The sequence below is a fragment of the Nyctibius grandis genome, chromosome Z (assembly GCF_013368605.1).
Source record: "Nyctibius grandis isolate bNycGra1 chromosome Z, bNycGra1.pri, whole genome shotgun sequence".
In the NCBI taxonomy this organism is placed as follows: domain Eukaryota; kingdom Metazoa; phylum Chordata; class Aves; order Nyctibiiformes; family Nyctibiidae; genus Nyctibius; species Nyctibius grandis.
The window spans coordinates 90,053,855-90,074,422 of NC_090695.1; the positions used below are offsets into that span (position 1 = coordinate 90,053,855).

The 20,568-nt window shown below is 40.9% G+C and overlaps 1 protein-coding gene across 1 annotated transcript in view; it reads left to right on the top strand.

Moving 5' to 3' along the window:
* The first annotated feature begins 599 nt into the window (after positions 1 to 599).
* Positions 600 to 20,568, top strand: part of NOMO2 (NODAL modulator 2) — a 30,179-nt gene continuing 10,210 nt past the window's right edge. The window contains exons 1-23 of the mRNA XM_068422615.1: positions 600 to 756; positions 1,148 to 1,237; positions 2,432 to 2,477; positions 2,912 to 3,012; positions 3,136 to 3,242; positions 3,425 to 3,497; positions 4,468 to 4,620; positions 5,791 to 5,928; positions 6,730 to 6,819; positions 7,444 to 7,549; positions 7,983 to 8,133; positions 9,379 to 9,556; positions 10,298 to 10,439; positions 11,379 to 11,510; positions 12,287 to 12,423; positions 12,696 to 12,783; positions 13,669 to 13,732; positions 14,856 to 14,951; positions 17,388 to 17,597; positions 17,900 to 17,982; positions 18,768 to 18,927; positions 19,051 to 19,177; positions 19,821 to 19,934. Of these exons, the coding sequence (XP_068278716.1) occupies positions 628 to 756; positions 1,148 to 1,237; positions 2,432 to 2,477; positions 2,912 to 3,012; positions 3,136 to 3,242; positions 3,425 to 3,497; positions 4,468 to 4,620; positions 5,791 to 5,928; positions 6,730 to 6,819; positions 7,444 to 7,549; positions 7,983 to 8,133; positions 9,379 to 9,556; positions 10,298 to 10,439; positions 11,379 to 11,510; positions 12,287 to 12,423; positions 12,696 to 12,783; positions 13,669 to 13,732; positions 14,856 to 14,951; positions 17,388 to 17,597; positions 17,900 to 17,982; positions 18,768 to 18,927; positions 19,051 to 19,177; positions 19,821 to 19,934 (2,715 nt within the window). The 5' untranslated portion in view covers positions 600 to 627. The remainder of the gene's footprint in view (positions 757 to 1,147; positions 1,238 to 2,431; positions 2,478 to 2,911; positions 3,013 to 3,135; positions 3,243 to 3,424; positions 3,498 to 4,467; positions 4,621 to 5,790; positions 5,929 to 6,729; positions 6,820 to 7,443; positions 7,550 to 7,982; positions 8,134 to 9,378; positions 9,557 to 10,297; positions 10,440 to 11,378; positions 11,511 to 12,286; positions 12,424 to 12,695; positions 12,784 to 13,668; positions 13,733 to 14,855; positions 14,952 to 17,387; positions 17,598 to 17,899; positions 17,983 to 18,767; positions 18,928 to 19,050; positions 19,178 to 19,820; positions 19,935 to 20,568) is intronic.

Below are 20,568 nucleotides of genomic sequence, written 5' to 3' on the forward strand. Positions count from 1 at the left end.
GGCCGGGCTGGGCCGGGCCGGTTGCAGCCCCAGACCCTCCGCTCGATGCCCCGGGGCGCCCCTCAGCGCCGGCGGGACAGGCGTTTCCTCACTGGGCAGCGGCCGAGAGCCCCGTTCACGCCGGGCATGTGGGGGGGACTGGCGGGAGCCCCGGGGCGCTCCGTCCGGTCCCGGCTGGGGACGGCGGGAGGTGCCGCGGGGGCAGCGGGCAAAGTCCGACCGGGCGCTCCTCGGGGACGCGCCTGGGTTTGCGCAGCCCGGCGGCAGCAGCTCGCAGACGCGGAGCCCGATGGGGCACGGGCCGGGGGCTGCCGCGCCTCTCCCTCGCCTCAGTCCCGGCGGGCTGGTGGGTAGCCAGCGGGGCGCCGTGACGCCTCGCCGGGGGGCAGCGGCGCGTTGCATCACACGGCAGCGGCAGGAACGAACTCGGGGTGATCCCCAGGAGGGACACGGGGAGGGTTTCGCAGCGCGCTGTGTAGAGCTGGCGGTGAAGGCGCGACAGCCCGCAGCGGGCAGCTGGCCCGCAGCCCTCCGGGCCGGCAGGGGGCAGCACCCACCGGCCCGGCCCGGCCCGGCTCGGCCCTTCCGGCAGCGCGGCGGGCGGCGCTGAGTCAGGGAGGCGGCGGGATGGGGCCCTGGGTGGCGGCGCTGGTCTCCGCGCTGTGCTGCGCGCTGGCGCGGGGCTCCGAGGACATCGTCGTGGGCTGCGGCGGCTTCGTCAAGTCCGACGTGGAGATCAACTACTCCCTGATCGAGGTGGGCGCCGCCGCCCGTCCCCTCCCCTCAGCCGGCCGGGGTGGAGGCGGGCGCTGGGCGGCCCTCGCACCCTGCGCGCTGTCCGGCGGTGAAGGCTCGGCCGGGGGGTCCGGCTGCGCGGGTGGCTTCAGGCCCTTTGCCTTGGCCGCTGCTAGAGTTGACTGTGGTTGCGGCGCGGGGTCGGTTGCAGTGGGGCTCCTGAAGCGTTTGCCGAGCTCTGCCGGCTTCGCCTGGCACATTGCGGTCGCCTTGAATGAAGCTTTTCCCTCTCGCCCCCTGGGGACAGCCGGGTGCTGCTGTGTAAAAGCACTTGGTTTGAGAATCCCTAGTTCCAGCTTTGCTCACGTTTTTTTAAAAAAATATTTTTGTCTTTTTTGTTTGTTTCTTTTAGATTAAGTTATATACAAAACATGGTACTCTGAAATACCAGACAGATTGCGCCCCAAACAATGGGTATTTCATGATTCCCCTCTATGATAAGGTAAGAAACTCAAATACCAGCGCTGTCTCCTCTGTGCTGGAGGCAGGAGCTGCCGGCAGATTAAGTGGCAGAACAATACCTGCCCATGAAACATTTGAATCAGGACATAATTTAGGTTGTTTTGGACCAAACTTTCAACTGTTTCCTTTTGCAATGCAACTATTTTGTTTCTGTGCTAAATATTATCCTGAGAAAAGCCAGGTGACGTTAGCTGCGGTGTTGTGTTTGTGCTATTTATCTGTATGACTGCAGCACTGGGAGCCTGAGTTACTGCCAACAACCGTGAGCTAGCAGCTGTGCAAAAAGTACAGGTTCCTACAGAGGACAGATAAAGCTTTCAGTTACTTACCTACAGAAATGAAAATAAACCTGTATGAAAATGTGTTTTGATATGATTGAATTGAAAATAACTTGAATGACTAATTGCAGATATTAAAAATGTCTTAAGAAAATAATGGTACGGGAAGCTCAGAATGTATCAGAAGTCTATTTAGACTGGGAAAATGTTTATGTTCAAATTAAATAGAAGCTGCCCTCACATGGTCTAAGTGTTTTGCTCTTTTAAAGAGCTACTTAACTTAGGGATCAGAAATAAATCCTTCCCTTCCAAATCTAAGAATGTAAGATGCCTTCTTATCTCAGTGATTTCATTCTTATGTCTTTGAGGCTTTGCATAGATGAACTTCAGAACATATGTGGCAGAACGTCTGTGGATGCCCACTGATTTAAAGGGAATCTCTGTGTAGATTAATACCCTTTTGGTGCAGAACTTTTAATAGAATTGAAATTTTATTATCCTATGTTTAGGCAGAATAGTTGAGTAGGACCTCCTAGTGGAAATACTAAAGGCTGATTTAGAGCACATCTATTGGGACAGTTAGAGATAGATTGAACACTTTCTAACATTGAGCTGCTTCAATACAAACCAGGTTTGGTCTGGAAGCAGTATAAACATGATGATACTTAATTTTTGCTCTTAGCTGGCTGGATGTGAGCCCAGCATCCCAGCCTGCCTGGGTAGATGTTGCGCTTCTTTGAACGGTGTGTCTTAGGTAGGAGGAAGGGAGAATGGGACACTTGAGTCTTGTATTACTCTCTGCAGCATGATGCTTGTGTTCTGACTTTTTTTTTTTTCATCCTTTAGCTAAGCTGAATTTAGATCAGTGAAGACAGTTATTGCTTTTTTGTTTTTAGGGGGATTTCATTCTTAAAATTGAGCCTCCCCTAGGGTGGAGTTTCGGTAAGTGCTCATATGTCTTCTTATAATAGGACAGTGTATCTGCAACGTGGGACTTAACTATCTCTAACTTGCAGTTGGCAGGGAAAATCAACCGCTTTTCAAAAGAGATAAGCCCTACTGTATGGTTTTAATAACTAAAATGTACTTACTGTACCAGAGGAAAATAAAGCTATAAGGCAGAAACTGACAAAGTAAGCCATGAACTGATTTGAAGGAATGTGGGTTTTTGACAGAAATGGCTGCAATGGGAGGGGGAAAGAGGATTTTCAACTTCAGGATTTGTGGGTGCTTAACTTTGAGGCAAGACTTCCAGAGCAGCACTTGTGTGCTTGAGTTAATGCATTTCTGTGAGAGTTTTGTAAAGCTGAAGTAGAATTGTTTCATGATTACTCTGTCACTAACTACCATGCTGTTTCATTGTTCTTCCCCTCCAGAACCAACCAGTGTAGACATCCATGTGGATGGCATTAATGACATTTGCACAAAGGGGGGTGATATTAACTTTGTGTTCACAGGGTTTTCTGTGAATGGAAAGGTTAGACTCCTTTATCTTTATTTATTCCATTTTATGCTAATTCTACCTTCATAAAAACATTCTACTTCAGTGCTGCAAGTTATTTTTATCCATTTATACTCTGGTTTCTCTTAATTTCGACAGGTTCTCAGCAAAGGTCAGACATTAGGTCCTGCTGGAGTCCAGGTTGTACTGAGAAATGCTGGCAGTGACATAAACATACAAGCGACCATTACACAACCTGGAGGAAAGTGAGTGTGGGTGGTGCACACTGTTCATTTACACAAGATTCTTTCAATTCTGCCATATCATCTGGGATTATAGTAGTTCTGAAATATTTTTTTTGTAACGTGTATAGAGGCTGAATTGTTTTTCTGTAAACAAATGTTTGTGACTATTTCGGAAGAGTCGTAACCCCTTTCTTGCCTTACAGGTTTGCTTTCTTTAAAGTGCTTCCCGGTGACTATGAAATCTTTGCATCTCATCCTACCTGGATGTTGAAAGAGGTTAGAGTCTACAAAAGTTCTGGTTTACCTGTTTAGTGAGGATGGATCTGCTAGACCTTGTCTTGATCAACTAGTGTGAGGAAGGGTTTTTGTGAGTGGACAAGGTTAACGGAGTTTTCATAAATTTAATTTAGGTAGACAAGAAACTGCCTCATTGTCCTGGTTTCATTGCGGTTTGGTTTCAGTTTGTGGCCAGCCATGGTGATCAAGGCCCTTAGCAGGTAAACCCACGGCAGCTGCCCCAGGCTGGCCCACAGGTGTATTCTATGTCATTAACATCAAGTTCGCTATAAAAGAGAGGGCTTGCTGGGAAGAGGTGGGCTCTTTCTGCTCTCCTTGCTTTTCCTCTCTCTTTTCCAATAATTGTTATTTCTGGAGCAACTTGCCAGTGCTCTGTAGATAAGTATAGTTTTGTCTCTTTTGTGTTGTCATTTATACTGATTTAATGAAATAAAGAAATCTGTTTAATTTCAACCTACATGTCTCCCTTCTTTTCCCAATTCCCTTCCTCATTTGGGGAAGGGACATTAGGCGATAGAAAAACTGTTTATTGTTTAGCCCTGGGTGCAGGCTAAACAAGGACACTCAGGTAGGCCCAGTTTCCTGGGACCCAGCCAGAGAATGACTGGCAAACGAGCTCTTGCTTTCAGTCATCTAATTGTATATGTTTTGCAGGAGCTTGAATATTACAGCAGGTGCTGTAATCCTTCCCTTGCAGACTGCTTGTTTTCTGAGGAGCTCTGAGATTCTGTCCAATTCCTAAATCAGTAAAACAGGAAAAATACTGTTTTGCAAAGTATCTTTGCTTTAGTGTCTTTGTGTTTTGAATAGCCTGTGGACCCTCTTTGAGTACTGCTGCTCTGGCCTCTGTTTCTGTTGTTGAATATACAACTTCTGGTTGTTATTTAGGTGCTGTAAATGAGATCTGATGCCTACTTTTGATGAAAATGTATGTGTTTCTGTATTTCAGTCAAACACAGTGGTACGGGTGACGAGTTCAAATGCTTATGCTGCTAGCCCTCTGATTGTTGCTGGCTACAATGTTTCTGGGTCAGTAAGAAGCGATGGAGAACCAATGAAAGGGGTCATGTTTCTCCTTTTCTCTTCTTCAGTCACTAAAGAGGTAATGGTGTATCAGTACCTTTTCAATATGAGTATGGACATAAATAAGAAGCAGCTAAACAGCTTCTAGATTCATATTGCCTTGTTACTCATCTCTGTCCTTCGTTGAGCTTGGCTTATAGAAAACAAACTGTACAACCCCTCAAGCTGTATTTTCTTGTTTGTTTTTTGAATTTTTTTTTTCAACAAGGCACTTGTAGTACAACATTTGTGTATATGCTGAGTTTTCACATGACCTCTGTGGAATTACTCAGATGTGTAACGCACTAGCTATCTGTTTAAATGTTAGCAAAACTGAGGCTTAAGGTCTGCATATTTTTTGATCAGAAGAAATCAGAAAATTCTTTTAATTTCAACTCTTTGAAACTCTTCATTATTGTTTTCAAACAATGAGGTTCCTCAAAAATCGGGCTGTTCAGGGACATAGAAGACTAAGACCTGAACTGAAACAAGCAACAAGTGCAAAGTATAATATGGTTCACAGCGTGTTATTGGTCTGTATATTCACTATGGGTCAGCGGGGTTAAGGGCTACAGTTTTAAGACAGCATTTTTCTAGTTACACCTTTTCACATCTTAAATATTGGTTAATAAATGTGTTCCCTCATGAGGATGACACTTCTCCATGGTGAAAGACCAGCTTCTGGCACAAGACAGACAATGTTGCCAGACAAATCCTGAAATTCACTGTACAGTAGCTGTAATTTGTCTTCAGCATGAGGTCTTAATTGCTCTTTGCCCTCTTGATGTGATGACAAAGTTCAATAGCTTCTATTGCCACCTTAAAAGTGTGTAATGAGTGTGAAACATTTGGTCATGTGCTGTGATTTGTTATGTGAAGTAGAGCTCTGTTCTGTAATGTTAACCTTGTCCACAGAACTGAAGTCAGTTAATGTTAAGACATGCAGTGCAGTTCTAGGGTAGTGGGGGATGTTGAATTTCCCAGTTTTCTGTCCTTGTTACCATAAAGTTGATTATTGGTTGTTTTTTTCCTCTTTTACCTATACATGAATTGTAAGCCACGCTATCAAACTTTGCCTCTAAAATGGTTTTGTACTTCCCATCATTCACTTCATTCACAGTATAGTATTTTGAACCCTCCTACATAGCCCCTGAAATGATTTTCTCTGTTCTTCCATGGGAAAAAAGTTGTGTTGCATTTATTGCCACAGGATGTTGTGGGCTGCAATATCTCTCCTGTGGATGGATTCCAGTCAAGAGATGAGTCTCTGTCCTATTTGTGCAATGTTGTATCAAAAGAAGATGGATCTTTCAGCTTCCTTTCTCTGCCAAGTGGGAAATACACTGTGGTAAGTAACTAGCAAGTTCATTGCTTGTTTATCCATTGTGTTGCTAACTTTCATTTTCTAAACTGGATCATGTGTAACTTTGTAGCTGTTAAAATAGAAATAGTTGACATATTTTGAATTGGATGAAATAATTGGAATAGGAACCTCCAACCTAAAGTATATGACAGTGAAGTGAGTTGCTGTGATAGGGCTCTGTGGTGTGGTTTCTGAGGAAGGACTTACTTGCAAATCAGGCTCTGAATTACCTGAATACATTGGCCAGTCACAGAACTACACTTAGAGGCTGCTGGGAGACTGAAAGTTTCAGTTGACGGCATGTTCAGTTGACTACACCTCATGTCTTTTAAGTTCTGTGTTTTCTTTTTTGCCCATTCTCTTTATGATGTTGGGTAGTGTGGGAGCATGGTTATCTGTGCACTGCCCAGAATGATTGTTCTGCATTCTCAGTCTTCATGATCTAGAAGTGGGATTCAGACTTCTCTTATTCCTTTAACACTTCTAGTGATCGTATAGTCTTCTATCTGTAAGCTCTTGCACATCCAAGTACCTTTGCTGTATTCTCAGTAGAAGGTTACTTTTCTGTCTCTTTGGATAATCTTGTGTGGTTTCCATCAAACAGTCTTGAAATACTGCCTTATTCTTGTCTCCATCTCTCTGAGTTATTTTTTTCCAGGAAGTTTGGAGCCCGTTCAGCCCTTCATAGAGGGGTGTCTGATGGTGATAAGGACATGGAAAATGGTAAAGGAAAGCTATTCTGTTGTCATAGCTTCTTAGGAGTCAAAACAATGTATCTTCTTTCAGATACCATTCTACAGGGGAGAGAGAATTACCTTTGATGTTGCTCCATCTAGATTGGACTTCCTTGTAGAGCATGACAGTTTACAAATTGAGGTAAGGTGTTCAGAGGAAATAATCTTTTTGTGCCATTCATTCCTGTAAATGTGTAACTGATTTTAGCAGAAAGCAGGTGTATTATGGAAAATCTTCTTTCTAAGAAGTTTGAAGGCATTTGTTACGCATGACCTCTTGCACAGCAGGCAGAAGACAATATCTGGCATCGTGCTGTATTTCTACACTTCAGTCCCTTTTACTAGGAAGAAACAAAATAGGGAAAAGCTGTCTACTATGTTCACTTTCATGTGCATGTTGCAAACAGGCAATTATCTTTCAGGTTGCTTAAATTTACTCATTCAGGTTGTCAGATGTCTGGAGAAAAGCCCGTAAGTTTGTATAGTTTGCAGAGTGCCTTGTGTAATGGCATTATGGTCTGTGACTTGGGCCTTCTGAACTATACTGATGCAGATGAATTGAGAATCTGTTCCTGTACTTAGAGGAACAGTATGCCTGGGGATTGATACGTACTTTCATTGTGATTATCCTGGTAAATTTTTTTCCTAAAGCTGGAAATAGATTTCCTTTATATATGTGTGTGGGGAAAGCAGTCAGTGTTGATTGCTATAGGTGTGTGTTTCTTTTACTGAGTAAAGATTAATGTTAACTTTTTTGCTATTTCAGCCTGTTTTCCATGTGATGGGTTTCTCTGTCACAGGCAGGGTGTTGAATGGTCCTGAAGGAGAAGGAGTTGCTGATGCCACTGTGACTCTGAACAATCAGATTAAAGGTATGCAATGGTCTTGGTTTTTGTTGCTACAGGGAAACCTGTATTAAGATTAAGTACAGGACTAGTGTATGAGATGGAATTAAGCCTTCAGGATAATACACTGCTTTTGTTGCAATTTATTTGAAATATTAAAGTGGTTTTCATGCAGTTGATTAATTTTGCATTTTCTAGTTTAGATGTGAATATTAGGTGTTCATTTGTTTTGCTGTAGAAAATTTCTTATATTTTCTTTCAACCATATGCCAAATTGTGGTTTGAAATACAGAAATGAAGGTTGGCCTTCACTATGCAGTAAGAAAGCATAGTACTGTTTCTTTGTTGTGCAATATAAACTAAAAATAGCCTAAAGCAGTGCATGCCCCCTAGCTCTTTCGATACATAAGGATGGACAGTCGACATGCTGGTTTTTAACCCATCTCTTTATTTGTTATAGTAAAAACTAAAGCTGATGGCTCTTTCCGCCTTGAGAACATAACAACAGGTACATACACAATTCAGGCCAGGAAAGAGCATCTCTTCTTTGATACTATTACAGTGAAGATTGCACCAAATACACCTCAGCTAGCAAACATCATTGCGACAGGGTAAGTACTAGTGTCATGATGAAAATGTAACATGATATATGGACAAGGTCTTGAAAATGGGTGATCCTTTCCCATGTTGTGCCCAGACTTGTGTACTGTTGTCAGGAGCTAAATACTGCTTGAGAAATTCAAGGTAAATAGGACAGCATGAGTGCAGGGTGATGTTTTGTCCACAGTATTTTGCTCAATACTAGCTAAGGCTCAGAGCACCCTCTTGATAACCTCTCCCTTCCAAATGAAGATGCTAGAACATGGGTATATTGGGCAATTATAGAACTGTATGTGAACCAACAAAGGAACAGAGAGGCTTTCTACTGCTGATGCTGCATTTCAGATAGCCCCCTTCTGTGCAAGAGTGGAATTACATAACTCTCTGGTCCAGTGTTGTATCAAACCTCTACATTTCATTACTCTTCACTCTCAAGGTCATAGTTGTCTTAAATATTATATATTGTCTTGTTTGTGATTCTCTGACTGCTGGGCATGAGCCTGTATAAAGGTAACAGGATGATTTTGGGAGTGTAAGGCAGTGGTGGGAGATAAGTGTGAGCTGAGGAAGACAAAAGGGGCATGGTTCTCTTTCCAGGAGCTTCTCTCAGAGGAAGAAATAGTGGCAACCTTCTGGAGAAGTGAAAACTAGGAATTTACTGACGCAAATGGCAACTAGCTCATGCAGACTTAGCTAGCTAATTAGAAAAAAAAACTGTTAAATGATCAGTTACAGTTTTTTCAGTCACTAAACATGTTGTACTGTTGAAGGTGAAAAGTAAAACTCAACAGCTTCTAATTTGTTGTCTGTGTTTTCACAAACATAGGTGTACTAGGGTTGTGTTCCAGTGAATTACCTATCATATTTGAGGTCTTTGACACAAAACATTTCAAACCGTTTAAAACCTGAGGGATGGCAATCCTAAGTCAATTGCCTGCCTAGCTAGAAAAGAAAAAAGGTATGAAGTGATTTGGGTTGGTGTGGGGGAAGAGTGAAGCGAGTTGCTTACAAATAAAAACATAACATCATGGTGACTTCGTTATCCCGTTAATTGTACCTGAGTTTGTACTTGCTCCACTGTGTTCGCTTATAGTATTTCTTTCATATGAACACTTTCAGGAGGAATTAATTCCAGTTCATGTGTTAGTACCTCAACATAGTGAGGTTTGCTTTTTAAGGAAGCTTTAAAACAAGTATTTTTTATGAGCTTTGTCAAATCAAGGTATTTGTTCTGATGGCTGACTTTTATTTAACAGATTCAGTGTGTGTGGCCGGATCTCAGTAACTCGTTTCCCTGACACAGTCAAACAGATTAGTAAATACAAGGTAACCATGATGCCTCAAGACAAGGACAAAGCGTCACTGGTTACAACAGAAACTGACCCTCACGGCGCGTTTTGTTTTAAGGCAAAATCGGGTACATACAATGTTCAGGTAAGAATGAGCTTCCATTTCTTCATTGTAGGACTGTTATGAGGTTTTAGAAGATTTAAATAATTTAATTTCTAAATTTTGAGAAGTCGAATTGATTTTCCTGGTCCTTTTTTCCTGTTTGCACTATTTAAATGATGACATTTATTTCTTTTTTTTTTTTTTTTTTTTAACAAGCTGAGATTCCCATGCTCCTTGTCCTTTACACTTGTTAAAAGGAGATCAGGCTGTTGAGGCTGAAAGTTCTTATCTCTCTCCTCTTATTTGTCATGTCCCTTAGATCACTTCTTATCTTAATATATTATTCTGTGAGTGAGACATGTAATGTGTACCTTTCTCAGGTGCCTAAATGGTTCCTGAGATTGTAGGTCACAGCAGAACCTGTAGCACAACCACCATGAATTTTGCATTGTGGGGGATAGTGCAGGATGGAAGATAAGGCCTCTAACTGTCCTTACAGATAATGAAATAGCCTAACATAGAAGCAGCAGTACATCCCAAAGTGAAATTCACTCAGACTTTTGAAACTGAGTTGTTTGGAGGATTTTTAGTGTGGTTTTTTTGCGGTTCTGTGGAGGATTTTTAATACAGAATTTTGAAAAGCATATTTGGGAGGCTGGTTTTTCTTTGCCTGGAATTTACAGTAAATTTGCATTTTCTGATAAGTTGGTTGAACTCAGCAGAGTGGGTGTTTTTGGACTGGTATTAAAAGCTGGTGATGTCTTGATGTCATATGCTTTACAGGTAATTATTCCAGAAGCTGAGACCAGAGCAGGATTGGCTTTGAAACCCAAAATGTTCCCTGTTACTGTTACAGACAGACCAGTAATGGATGTGACCTTCTCTCAGTTTTTGGCATCTGTCTCGGGGAAGGTCTCTTGTTTAGGTAAGCTGATTTTGAAAGTGAAGTGGAAATGGAAACAGAAATTTTGCACTTCATGTGTGAATGAGTACTGTTTAGATCAAGCCACTTGCTGTGGTTAGCCCCATCAGCAGGTAAGTAAATTAACTTCCAGCACATAGGTAAAGCAGCTCTTTTTCTCTGAGACCTTACAGCCTAATAAGGTACCTTAATCAAGTTTGGAGTAAAGTTATGTACCTGTTTTTAATACTCGCTAGGAATAAGCAAGTATTCCTTCCTCAGGAAGGAACTCTGACCTGTTTGTCTTTCTCAGAGGATGGGTAAGTTCTGGAAGGAAATGCTCCTGGCTGGCACTAGGGGTACTGTACATCAATCAGAGAAGTACTGGAGGCAAAAGAAGATATTTTAAAAAAAAAAAAAAAAAAAGGCAGTGCATGTAAAAACCTGTAGGATAGAGGCTTAGGCTGTTAACAGAAGCTTGCAACCTCTGTTTTCTTTCATAAGCTTTTTGTCTTTATTTTAGTCTAAGGTCCTTTCTCCTGCTATTTTCCTTGAATATCCACTGATTTCAGCAGATGATGACTGGAGCTTGAGTTTTAACATTTTTACCTCTTCCTTTTTCCTCTCTGCACTTGGTGTTGTGTTTCTCAGGTGTTTTCTGGGCCCTGTAGTCTCTGCACAGCAAGGTGGACCCAGGGGTTTAATGTTGGCCTCTGGTTATTACTTGCCATTAGATAAAAGAATATGATTAACAGTCTCGAGCTTGCTGAAGAATGAAAAAAAGCACTGGTAAACATGTGCTTAAGAAATAACAGTGAGAGTTTTAACTGGAAATATTCTCTACTGGAAGAGAGTAATCATTTTAATCTTAGTATCCCATGAAACTTGCTTGGTTTGGGGGTTTTGGAGACAAAGCTGGCAAGCCAGAATGCAGTCTCATTTTCTGCTATCTTTGCTGTACAGATGCTTGTGGTGATCTGATGGTGACTTTACAGTCTGTGAGCCGTCAGGGTGAAAAACGCAACCTGCAGCTCTCTGGAAACATGGACTCAGTGACCTTCGTGTTTGAAAATGTGCTACCTGGCAAATACAAAGGTAGGATTATGGAGAACTGCTTGAAGTGTTACCTTAGTAGCTAAATTTGTGACTTCATCTGTATACTTGTGTTATTATGGATACTGTTTACAGTATGCCCAACGTGGAATTAGTTTTAAAACTTGAGAGAACCTGGAAAAATACTACACACAGTGCATCAAGTTTTCTTAATCTTGTATGTTAAACCCTTTTGTCAGCTTACAGGTAGCTGCTCCCCTAAGTTTTAGGTTCTACATGGCTGGTGTGAGGAAAAAGGGCTTTATGATGAACTGACTTGTCCCAAGCCTAAGAACAGGGGCGCACCCTAGCTCTGCTTCCATAGTACCTCTCCTAAGAGCAATACGTGTTTTGGCCAGCTTGCCTTGGCCTACTGTGAAAATAAATTGTTATCCAGGGAAAGGTGTAGAAGGAATATATACAGATTGCTCTTCTTATATGTGAATCAGAACATCTTTCCACCAGGTGAAATTTGAGTTAGGCTCTGATGTCCTCTAGGCTTCTTTGACTATCACAATGATAGTGCACACTGCAGAACTTCCCGGGGTAACCAAACTTCATTATTCCTTTTTATAATAGCTTTTCTGTTATGAGACGTGCTGGATTCCTCGTAATGCTGCAGTGCTGTGAGCCAGGTCTGTTACTACAGTCATTGTATATCTGGCTTTGAAGATTATTGTCAGGGAAGTTAGAGTGATACAAGCTTTTTACACCACAAAAGCTGCCCTTATTGACACAGTTTCACATTACTAAAATGCTTTGTGTGGTGTGTATTCTAGTAAGCATTGTACATGAAGACTGGTGCTGGAAGAATAAGTCTTTGGAGCTGGAAGTCATGGAGGAAGATGTTTCGGGAGTGGAATTCAGGCAGACTGGATATATGCTGAGGTGTTCTCTTTCTCACGCAATTACACTGGTACGTAGATAACAAACATCCTTGTATTTTTTAAATGAACTTTTGTAGGTAGATTGGATTATGCTTGGAATCAAGGCTTTCTCATGTCTCAAGGGAGTCATATAGCAACATTGATATTTAGAGAGCTTTTGGATTTCTCTCTTAAATTTGGTAAAAGGGTCTTGTGGTGTTAGCTGCTCTGGAAGAGAAGCATCAATGTATCTTTAGGCAAATACTGTTTTAATGTTGTTGTTTGGTAGTTACTAATAGTGAATTGTGTTGTGGCTTCACAGGAATTTTATCAGGATGGAAATGGACCAGAGAATGTTGGTGTTTATAACTTGTCCAAAGGAGTTAATAGATTCTGTCTTTCAAAGCCAGGTAACAGCTCTAAAATGTTAGTTTAAAAAACAAAAAAGAACCAGTCAACTAATACTGCTGGGAATTAAAAAAAACCCAGTCTGCAATGGTTTCTGAGAGGCATTGTTTTATTTATATCTGTATATAAAGTTCTAAGTTTTTAGAATTCTCCTACTATTTAGTCCTTCACCTAAATACAGATTCCAGAAGTAGAATTTTTTTTGAACTAGGTGAAGGTCTTTTATCTTTAATGAAGAGCATGTTAAAATAATCTTGTTCATATGTGTTCTGTAATTAGAATGTGACTGACAAATCGAAGTTTCATTTCAATATAGGATTCTTGAGGGATAACTGTCAGCAGTACCACTGGGTTATCTATAACAGGAAAAAAAAATGTTTTAAAATAAGATTTCCACCCCCCCCCCTCCTTTTAATGTCTTAGAGCTAATTCTCAGTTATGGCCCCTTAGCAAAACAGTTAAAAAACGTATTTGTTTTTGATTCAGTTTTGAGCTTTGAACATTTCATCCTTAGAGCCAGTGGTTTCGTGCACAATAGAATAATACAGGCGTTCTATAATCAGTCAAAGGGTATCACCAGCTGTGGGACCATAACAGATTGCTTCTGAGCTTGTTTGGTTTGTTGTGTTTGTAATTATGTTTATCTGTAGTGATGCCTAACTGTGTTTTGTATCAGTTTACATTAGAGACTCCGCACAGCTTCCAGTAGTGATCTGTGACTGAACAGAGGTGAATTAATTTACACATGTCTATGCGAAAGGCAGCAGATATATAGTCAAATTTTGTATTTGCTTTTATACCTCAGGTCTCATGGGATCTTGAGAATTCAGCCAACACAGTAAGCTTTAATTTTTTCAACGGATCATTCTTTGACTTAATGTTTACAGGTGTATATGAAGTGACCCCACGTTCCTGCCACCAGTTTGAACATGAATATTACACTTACGACACGTAAGAGCAAAATCTGGTTTTGATCTTATGCCTATCAGTGTGCTTTCTTAACGTTTCCTTCTGCTGCAGCTGCTTGCTTTCAGCAATGCAGGATGTGTTGCTATGACTGTCTCTAACCAATAGAGGGAAGCTTTAGTAAAGCGTATCAGATGTGTTCTCTTGCCTTTTCTAGTCTTTATCGTTAGTTGATTTTTTTTTTAGACTTTAAAGATACTTTTGCTACTTTAAATGGATATTTTTGTCAACCTTCTGTCTGTTTAATGTTGTTTTTGCTTTGTGACAAAGCAGAGATATTTCAGTAGAAACTGCTGATCACTTGTGAGAGTTGAAATGCAAAAGATAGGATAGTAAGTTTACTAGGAGGCGTATGCCACTGTTGTACATCCCTAGTGCCATGACTCTGTGGTGATTTGATTCTGCTCACCCCAGTTTTTGAAAGCTAAATAAATATTCAGCCGAATCACAAGTAAGCAGCACTGATCTTCCGAAGTCAGCCATGTTTTACTGGTTACTTACAGGTTATGGTCTGGCAATGTGCTTAATGGCTCTTTGCTTCCAAAAAAGAGAATTTCTGCTCCCAGACTACTTCTAATTTATTAAAAGTGGCAGAAAACGAATTCAGCATTAAAATATGATTCTTTTCTGCTGTGTTAGTGAGTTAAAAGTACTTCAGAGGGAGGTGTGCTAAACATTAGAGCCAGCACAAAGTGAGTGAATGGATAGGAGCAGAAACCTCCTTTTAGCAGCAAAACACTATTAGACTTGAGGCATCTAGGTGAACTGTGTCTAGTGTAACAAGCTTTTGAGTGTCCTTCTGCTGTGTGTAAAGGGATTGTACATATGAAATCAATCAAATCAGCTTTAGCTTGAGGGGAAGAAGGAGGCACAAAGGAGGGAAGTGATTTGGCCAATGTCATATGGTGGTTTGGGGTTCAGAGCTGGAAAATGCTCCCTTTACAATATGCTATCGTCTCAGCACTACAGCTTTGCTGTGTGATTTGTGTATTGTCGTTTATAAGGCACTTCAAACTTAGGGATGGGAGCTCAAACTCTGCTAAATAAGATTTGGTTATTTTCTTTGGAGGGGGACCTTGAATAATCTATTTGTTACTTTGATTTACAGGTCCTCTCCTAGTATACTGACGCTCACTGCAGTTCGACACCATGTCCTTGGCACGATTGTAACAGATAAACTGATGGATGTGACTGTTACCATTAAGTAAGAACAAAGAAATCTTGGGGCTATAAAAAGGGGAAGGAAAAGACACCTCTCATAAAGTTTTACTGTGGTTTTAATACCGCAGTGGCTGCTTTCTAAGGGGATGGCATCCAACTCTAGACTGCAAGGGGTTTTTATGCTAAGCTGTGCTTTCAGTTCTTTGTAGATGGTTTAATAATTCCCAGCCCTCATTTTGAACATTGTCACTTGATTTCAATATAACCCCTTTCTACTTGTGTGTCATGGTAAAAAGGAATTATTTTCTGAGTTTTTATACATTTTAATGAACTGAAATTTCAGAATTCAGAGGGTATTGTTTTAGCTTAGGTCTGAGCTCTTTAGCACTGAGATCTATTTTTTTCCTTTTTAGTTTCCTCAGAATGAGAATGTGCTGTTTTAGAACATTGTTACTGGTGTGAAGAGGGTTATAAAAGGAAAGCCATGCAGTGTGATTACACACTAATGCGCCAATTTATGTTTAGCTGAACAGACAGCTCACTAGGGAGCACTGATTTGTGAGCAACTTTAATTGTATGAGGTGCCAGATCTGCCTGGAAGTGTCTGATAACGATGAGTGCTTTATTAATGCTCTACTGATGTCCACTTGTTCTAGATTATGGGCTCTCAAACTTTTTTGAGTGTAGAAAACATCTTTTCGGAGAACAAATTACCTGCAGAGCATTGCCTCGAGTTTCCTGAGTTTAGTGAACCTATAACTGCAACTACTGGACAACTACAGCAGCTGGAAAAGAAACACTGAAACAGCAGAGAGCCCTTAGGATTTTAAAAACAACTTAGTGAGGAGGTGAATATTATACTGACCTTCTAGGCTGGTTGGGTTTTTTGAGACTATTGGCAAGTGCTTCGAAGGTAGCTCAGTTGCCACAGACTGTCTCTGTTCGAGCCTGCCTGAAGCTTTTCAGCCAAAGTCCCATTTATGAAATGCCATCAACATAAAAGGAACAGCTCTGGATTTTTAAAAGTCTGTGCTTGTGTACCAGATCCATGGCAGTGACCTGCTAACTTGCAGTTAATAATAAAAAAAAACCAACCCAACCAAAACCAAAGCTGACTGTTAACAATTTTTGATGATGGCTTGTTAATGTTTGAAAAGTGAGACTGTGCACATTTGTTATTAATATCATGAGACTGTGTGCATGTCTGTACAGATTTTTAATAAGTTTTAAGACAAAAAAGATTTTGATACGTTTTTGTATTGTCTCTGGACTGCAGAGAAGGAATTTAAAGCCTTGATACAACTTGGTGTGATAGCGTAATAGTATCTGTTTTTCTTAAAAAAGACAAAATAGAATATAGGTGAAGACTGAAGCAGGAGTCAGGACTATCCTGATAATCTGAAGTGGTTTGTAGGAAAAGTAATGGTGATCATTTCAGTTCACTCCTCGTAGAGAATTTTGCAATGTTCTGTGACAGTTTTTAAGACTATTGTAGATGAGACAGAAGATAAGATACAAAGGATGGTGGGAGACTAGAAGAAATTGCTGGGGTAGAGACGATGTAAGATCAGGGAAGTGAAACGATGCATTGTTCTGAGCTGATTTAAAGAACTTGGTTAAACTGATCTAGCAATCTGATCAGTAGACAGTGACAAGATAGCTGGGTAATTCAAATATATAGAGCAGATAGGTTAGAACTGGGAGCTTTTCCTGGGAGTTGCCAGCTATTGGAAGTATTTGTGATAGAAGTTATTTTCTGCTCCTGAGGGGTAGGTTCTGAGGGAAAGTTCCTAGTACTGAAAAAAAAAGTGAGCTTACCAGTCTTTTTGTTTGTTTTGTATAACTCATCCTTTCTCTGTTAAGCTTGTTGTCAGGTTTGGAATTCCAGCCTTTCTCTTCTAGTTTAAGGCTTTGTTAAAGGTACTTTTCCAAACTGGTCCTTTGGCTTAAGAATTTACCACTCTTTCTTGCTTGTCAGTGCTTCTGTGAGAGGTTATTGCCTCTGCAGCAGAGCTGGTGTCTGGTACTTGGTGAAAATCAAGACTCTCTACTTACAAACCTAACCTAAGCGAAGATGCTTGACTCTGCAATATGGGTGAGATGTAGACATGTGACACTGGTTCTGCAGGACTGAGGCATGGCAGAGGGGAGGAGGAGGAGGCAACGGGGCCATAACTTCTTGAATGGTTATAGCATGATGGTGCAGAACTTGTGAGAGTTACAAGTAGGTCCTTTCCTGCTAGGCCAGGTAGGTTACCTGTAGTCCCTATGAATGAGCCTTTCTAGTAGTAATAGATTGATATGGAGGTTAAAAGTTTTAGTTATGTTCGGAATAAATAGCAGAATTAAAAAGGAATGGATTTAAAAAAAAATATCTTGGGACTTGTCTGCTGTGGTATAAAGGCAGAAATTAACAGATATAACAAGCTCTTATCCCTCCGTCTGAAAGGAGATTATTTTGTTTTCTTCATGTTTTCAGGTCATCCATTGACAGTGAACCTGCCCTAGTTTTAGGGCCCCTGAAATCTGTACAGGAGTTACGTAGGGAGCAGCAGCTGGCAGAAATTGAGACCCGCCGACAGGAGAGAGAAAAGAAGGGTCAAGAGGAGGAAGGAACAAAGCCACCAGTGCAAGAAATGGTGGAGGAACTCCAAGGACCATTCTTATATGAATTTTCATACTGGGCAAGGTAATACCAAGCTCCAGCGGACAAGATGTGTTCTTCGTACTATTGCCTGGTATTTCCACCAAACAGAATAATAATATATTCCATATAGGAAAGAGCTGCTGTATGGGTAACTGTGACAGTTCTTGTTGACTGTCAGCTAAATGGAAACTAGTACCATGTAATATGAATTTTGCTTGGATTATTGTTGATATTTTTTCCTTGGGGTATTTATATGGGTTCTTGGGTCAATGCGCAGCACTCTGTTCTGCATGAGAGCTGCTAATTCAGTTTTCTTCTAATTATATCTTATTTGTGTTTTATAGGTCTGGAGAGAAAATTACTGTGACACCATCATCAAAAGAGCTGCTTTTCTACCCACCTTATGTGGAAACAGTTGTTAGTGGAGGTAAATGTAAATAAAATCTAGTCTGAAAAGAGTAGATTTTTAAGGCAGAAATATAATCTTATAGATGAACGTATGAATAGCTCTTCAGGGGTAATGTTAGGGAAGTTTCAATTGCAGCTATTTCTTTGGGCCAATTTTACTCTGGAATTGGGAAGCATGGGTGTTTGGTAGAGGGTGCAAATACAGTTTTTATCAACAGAATAAGCTTCCAAGTGCTGAAAGACCACCTGGCACAAGGGGAAGGACTAGACTCCAGATTCTCAGAACTGTTCATATTACTCTCACCTAGAAAAAGTCATGCAAAAGCAATGTTTGTATTTTGAGTATGTTACCAAATTCAAGTTTCTGTTAAGTTTTCTTTGTAGTAAATTACAATAATAAAAATATCACAAAAAAGACCCATGAACTATGCTGACCTGAATTTGATCTCAAAAAATTTTGCCAAAGCTCAGTGTAATACCAGCTAGAAGGGAATATTGTTAGAATCTTCCCCATGTGGCTGCAGTATATGTAACTTAATGAATCCTCAAAGCACTTAGCAAATCCAGAATGTTTGTTTTGGAGATGTGCTTGTAGCTTGCGAACTTAGTTATTGGTTTTGTGAATGTTCAGATGTTTTAATATGTGTTGAGAGGCCCTACAATTGTGTGGGTTGATCTCTTCTTCTAAGGTAAAAGAACATCAACTGATCACTTTGGAAGTAGTTAAACTCTTCCTGTAAGACAGAATGGTGAGTGTATTTTTCACTTTCTTGTTTGTCTTAAATCTCCTTTGCAATGACCAAGAGAGTTGTCCTGGAAAGCTGATAGAGATTCATGGAAAAGCAGGCTTATTTCTGGAAGGGCGAATTCATCCTGAATTGGAAGGTGTTGAGATTGTCATTGGTGAAAAGGGAGCAGCTTCCCCACTGATCACAGTTTTCACTGATGACAAAGGTGCTTACAGGTAATTAACAGATTTGTTTTGATCCTTTGGATTCTTTAGTTAAAGTGCAATGGTGACTTGACAACACATGTGTGATATACAAGTTTTCTTTTTAAAACTAATTCTTCTTTCCTTTGTTTGAAGTGTTGGACCACTCCACAGTGACTTGGAATATACAGTTACTGCTCAGAAAGAAGGGTTTGTTTTGACTGCAGTGGAAGGAACAGTTGGGGACTTCAAAGCTTTTGCTCTTGCTGGGGTGACGTTTGAGGTAATATTCTAAATCCTTTGAGTTCTGAATGAATAGTGTGTGCAGTTAGAGCTAGACAGGCAAAAAATTAACCCATGTGTCACAGCCGAACACAAATGGGTGTGGGATTTGGGGTTAAGATAATTTTGTCATGGGGAAACAAATCTCAGTGGATGAGCTTAGTTGTAGACCATGACTTGCCATGCAGAAGATATTTTGCAAGGTTTATAGAGTGAAAGTTAGAGCCTGTGGTCCAAAAGACTGGCTTTATTTGCTTTTGTAGAGTTGGACCACTTCTCTTAATGAGTTTTATCCTTCAGGGTGATTTTTTTCATGTACAGTCTGGTCCAACTAGTGCATGGTTGTGGTGTTTGGGATACTTTGTTCTGGCCCCCAGCATGCCCTATAAAGTGATAGAGAATGACTGCTCTGGTGGCATTTGCTGTGTGCAGCTGTGACTGCCCAGATGTTGAGAGCACAAGCTTCCATAGCCCTGCAGTCTCGCAGGAGGGGATACACTGCAGATGTGGCTAGTTTTCTTCTACTTACGGCTGAGTGCTCAGAGCCAGCACATCTGTGCACTCTGTAAGGGGCTTCTGAATTGAACCCTTCTTTGTAAAGCAGCCCTTGCTTACACTTAAAACTATTGCTTTTTCAAAAATAGATCAAATCAGAGGATGACCAGGCTCTTGCTGGAGTTCTCTTGTCTCTCAGTGGAGGGGTTTTTCGGTCCAACCTTCTTACACAGGATAATGGCATGCTGACTTTTTCCAATCTGGTAAGTTGATTCTTCTGAATATGGTTGCATGTGTGATGCTGTGTTACTTTACCCTCCAAAATAGGGATGCTGTTGACTCTCTTCAGTGGCATGGGGACGTATAGTCTCCTTTGAAATTTTAACCCACAGTGAGAGATGTAGGTTCCTCAGAGTGGACAGCACTTAAAATCTTAGCAAGTGAAAGGTGTGAAACCTAAATGAGTCTCCTTCTCTGGAGACATTCAAAACCCACCTGGACGTGTTCCTGTGTGATATGGTCTAGGCAATCCTGCTCCAGCAGGGGGATTGGACTAGATGATCTTTCGAGGTCCCTTCCAATCCCTAACATTCTGTGATTCTGTGATTCTAACCTGGCAAGAGATTTCTCCCCAACAGGTAGTAGATGATGTTGATTGTAAACATGAAACAAGACATTTCATTGATGATCATTTGAGAGTCTTTAGAGGAAAGAAATCTAATTAGATTATTGATCTGTACATGGGTGTAGACATGCCTGAATAGTTTCCTTGCAGACATCTTGCTCTCCTGGTCACTTTCCTGTCCTTGAGGGTTTAGGGCCATAGTTTCCTTTCTCTCTTCAGGCTTTATCACCTGGTGGAGTTCCATTGGTTTATTGTCCAATGCATTCCATGTT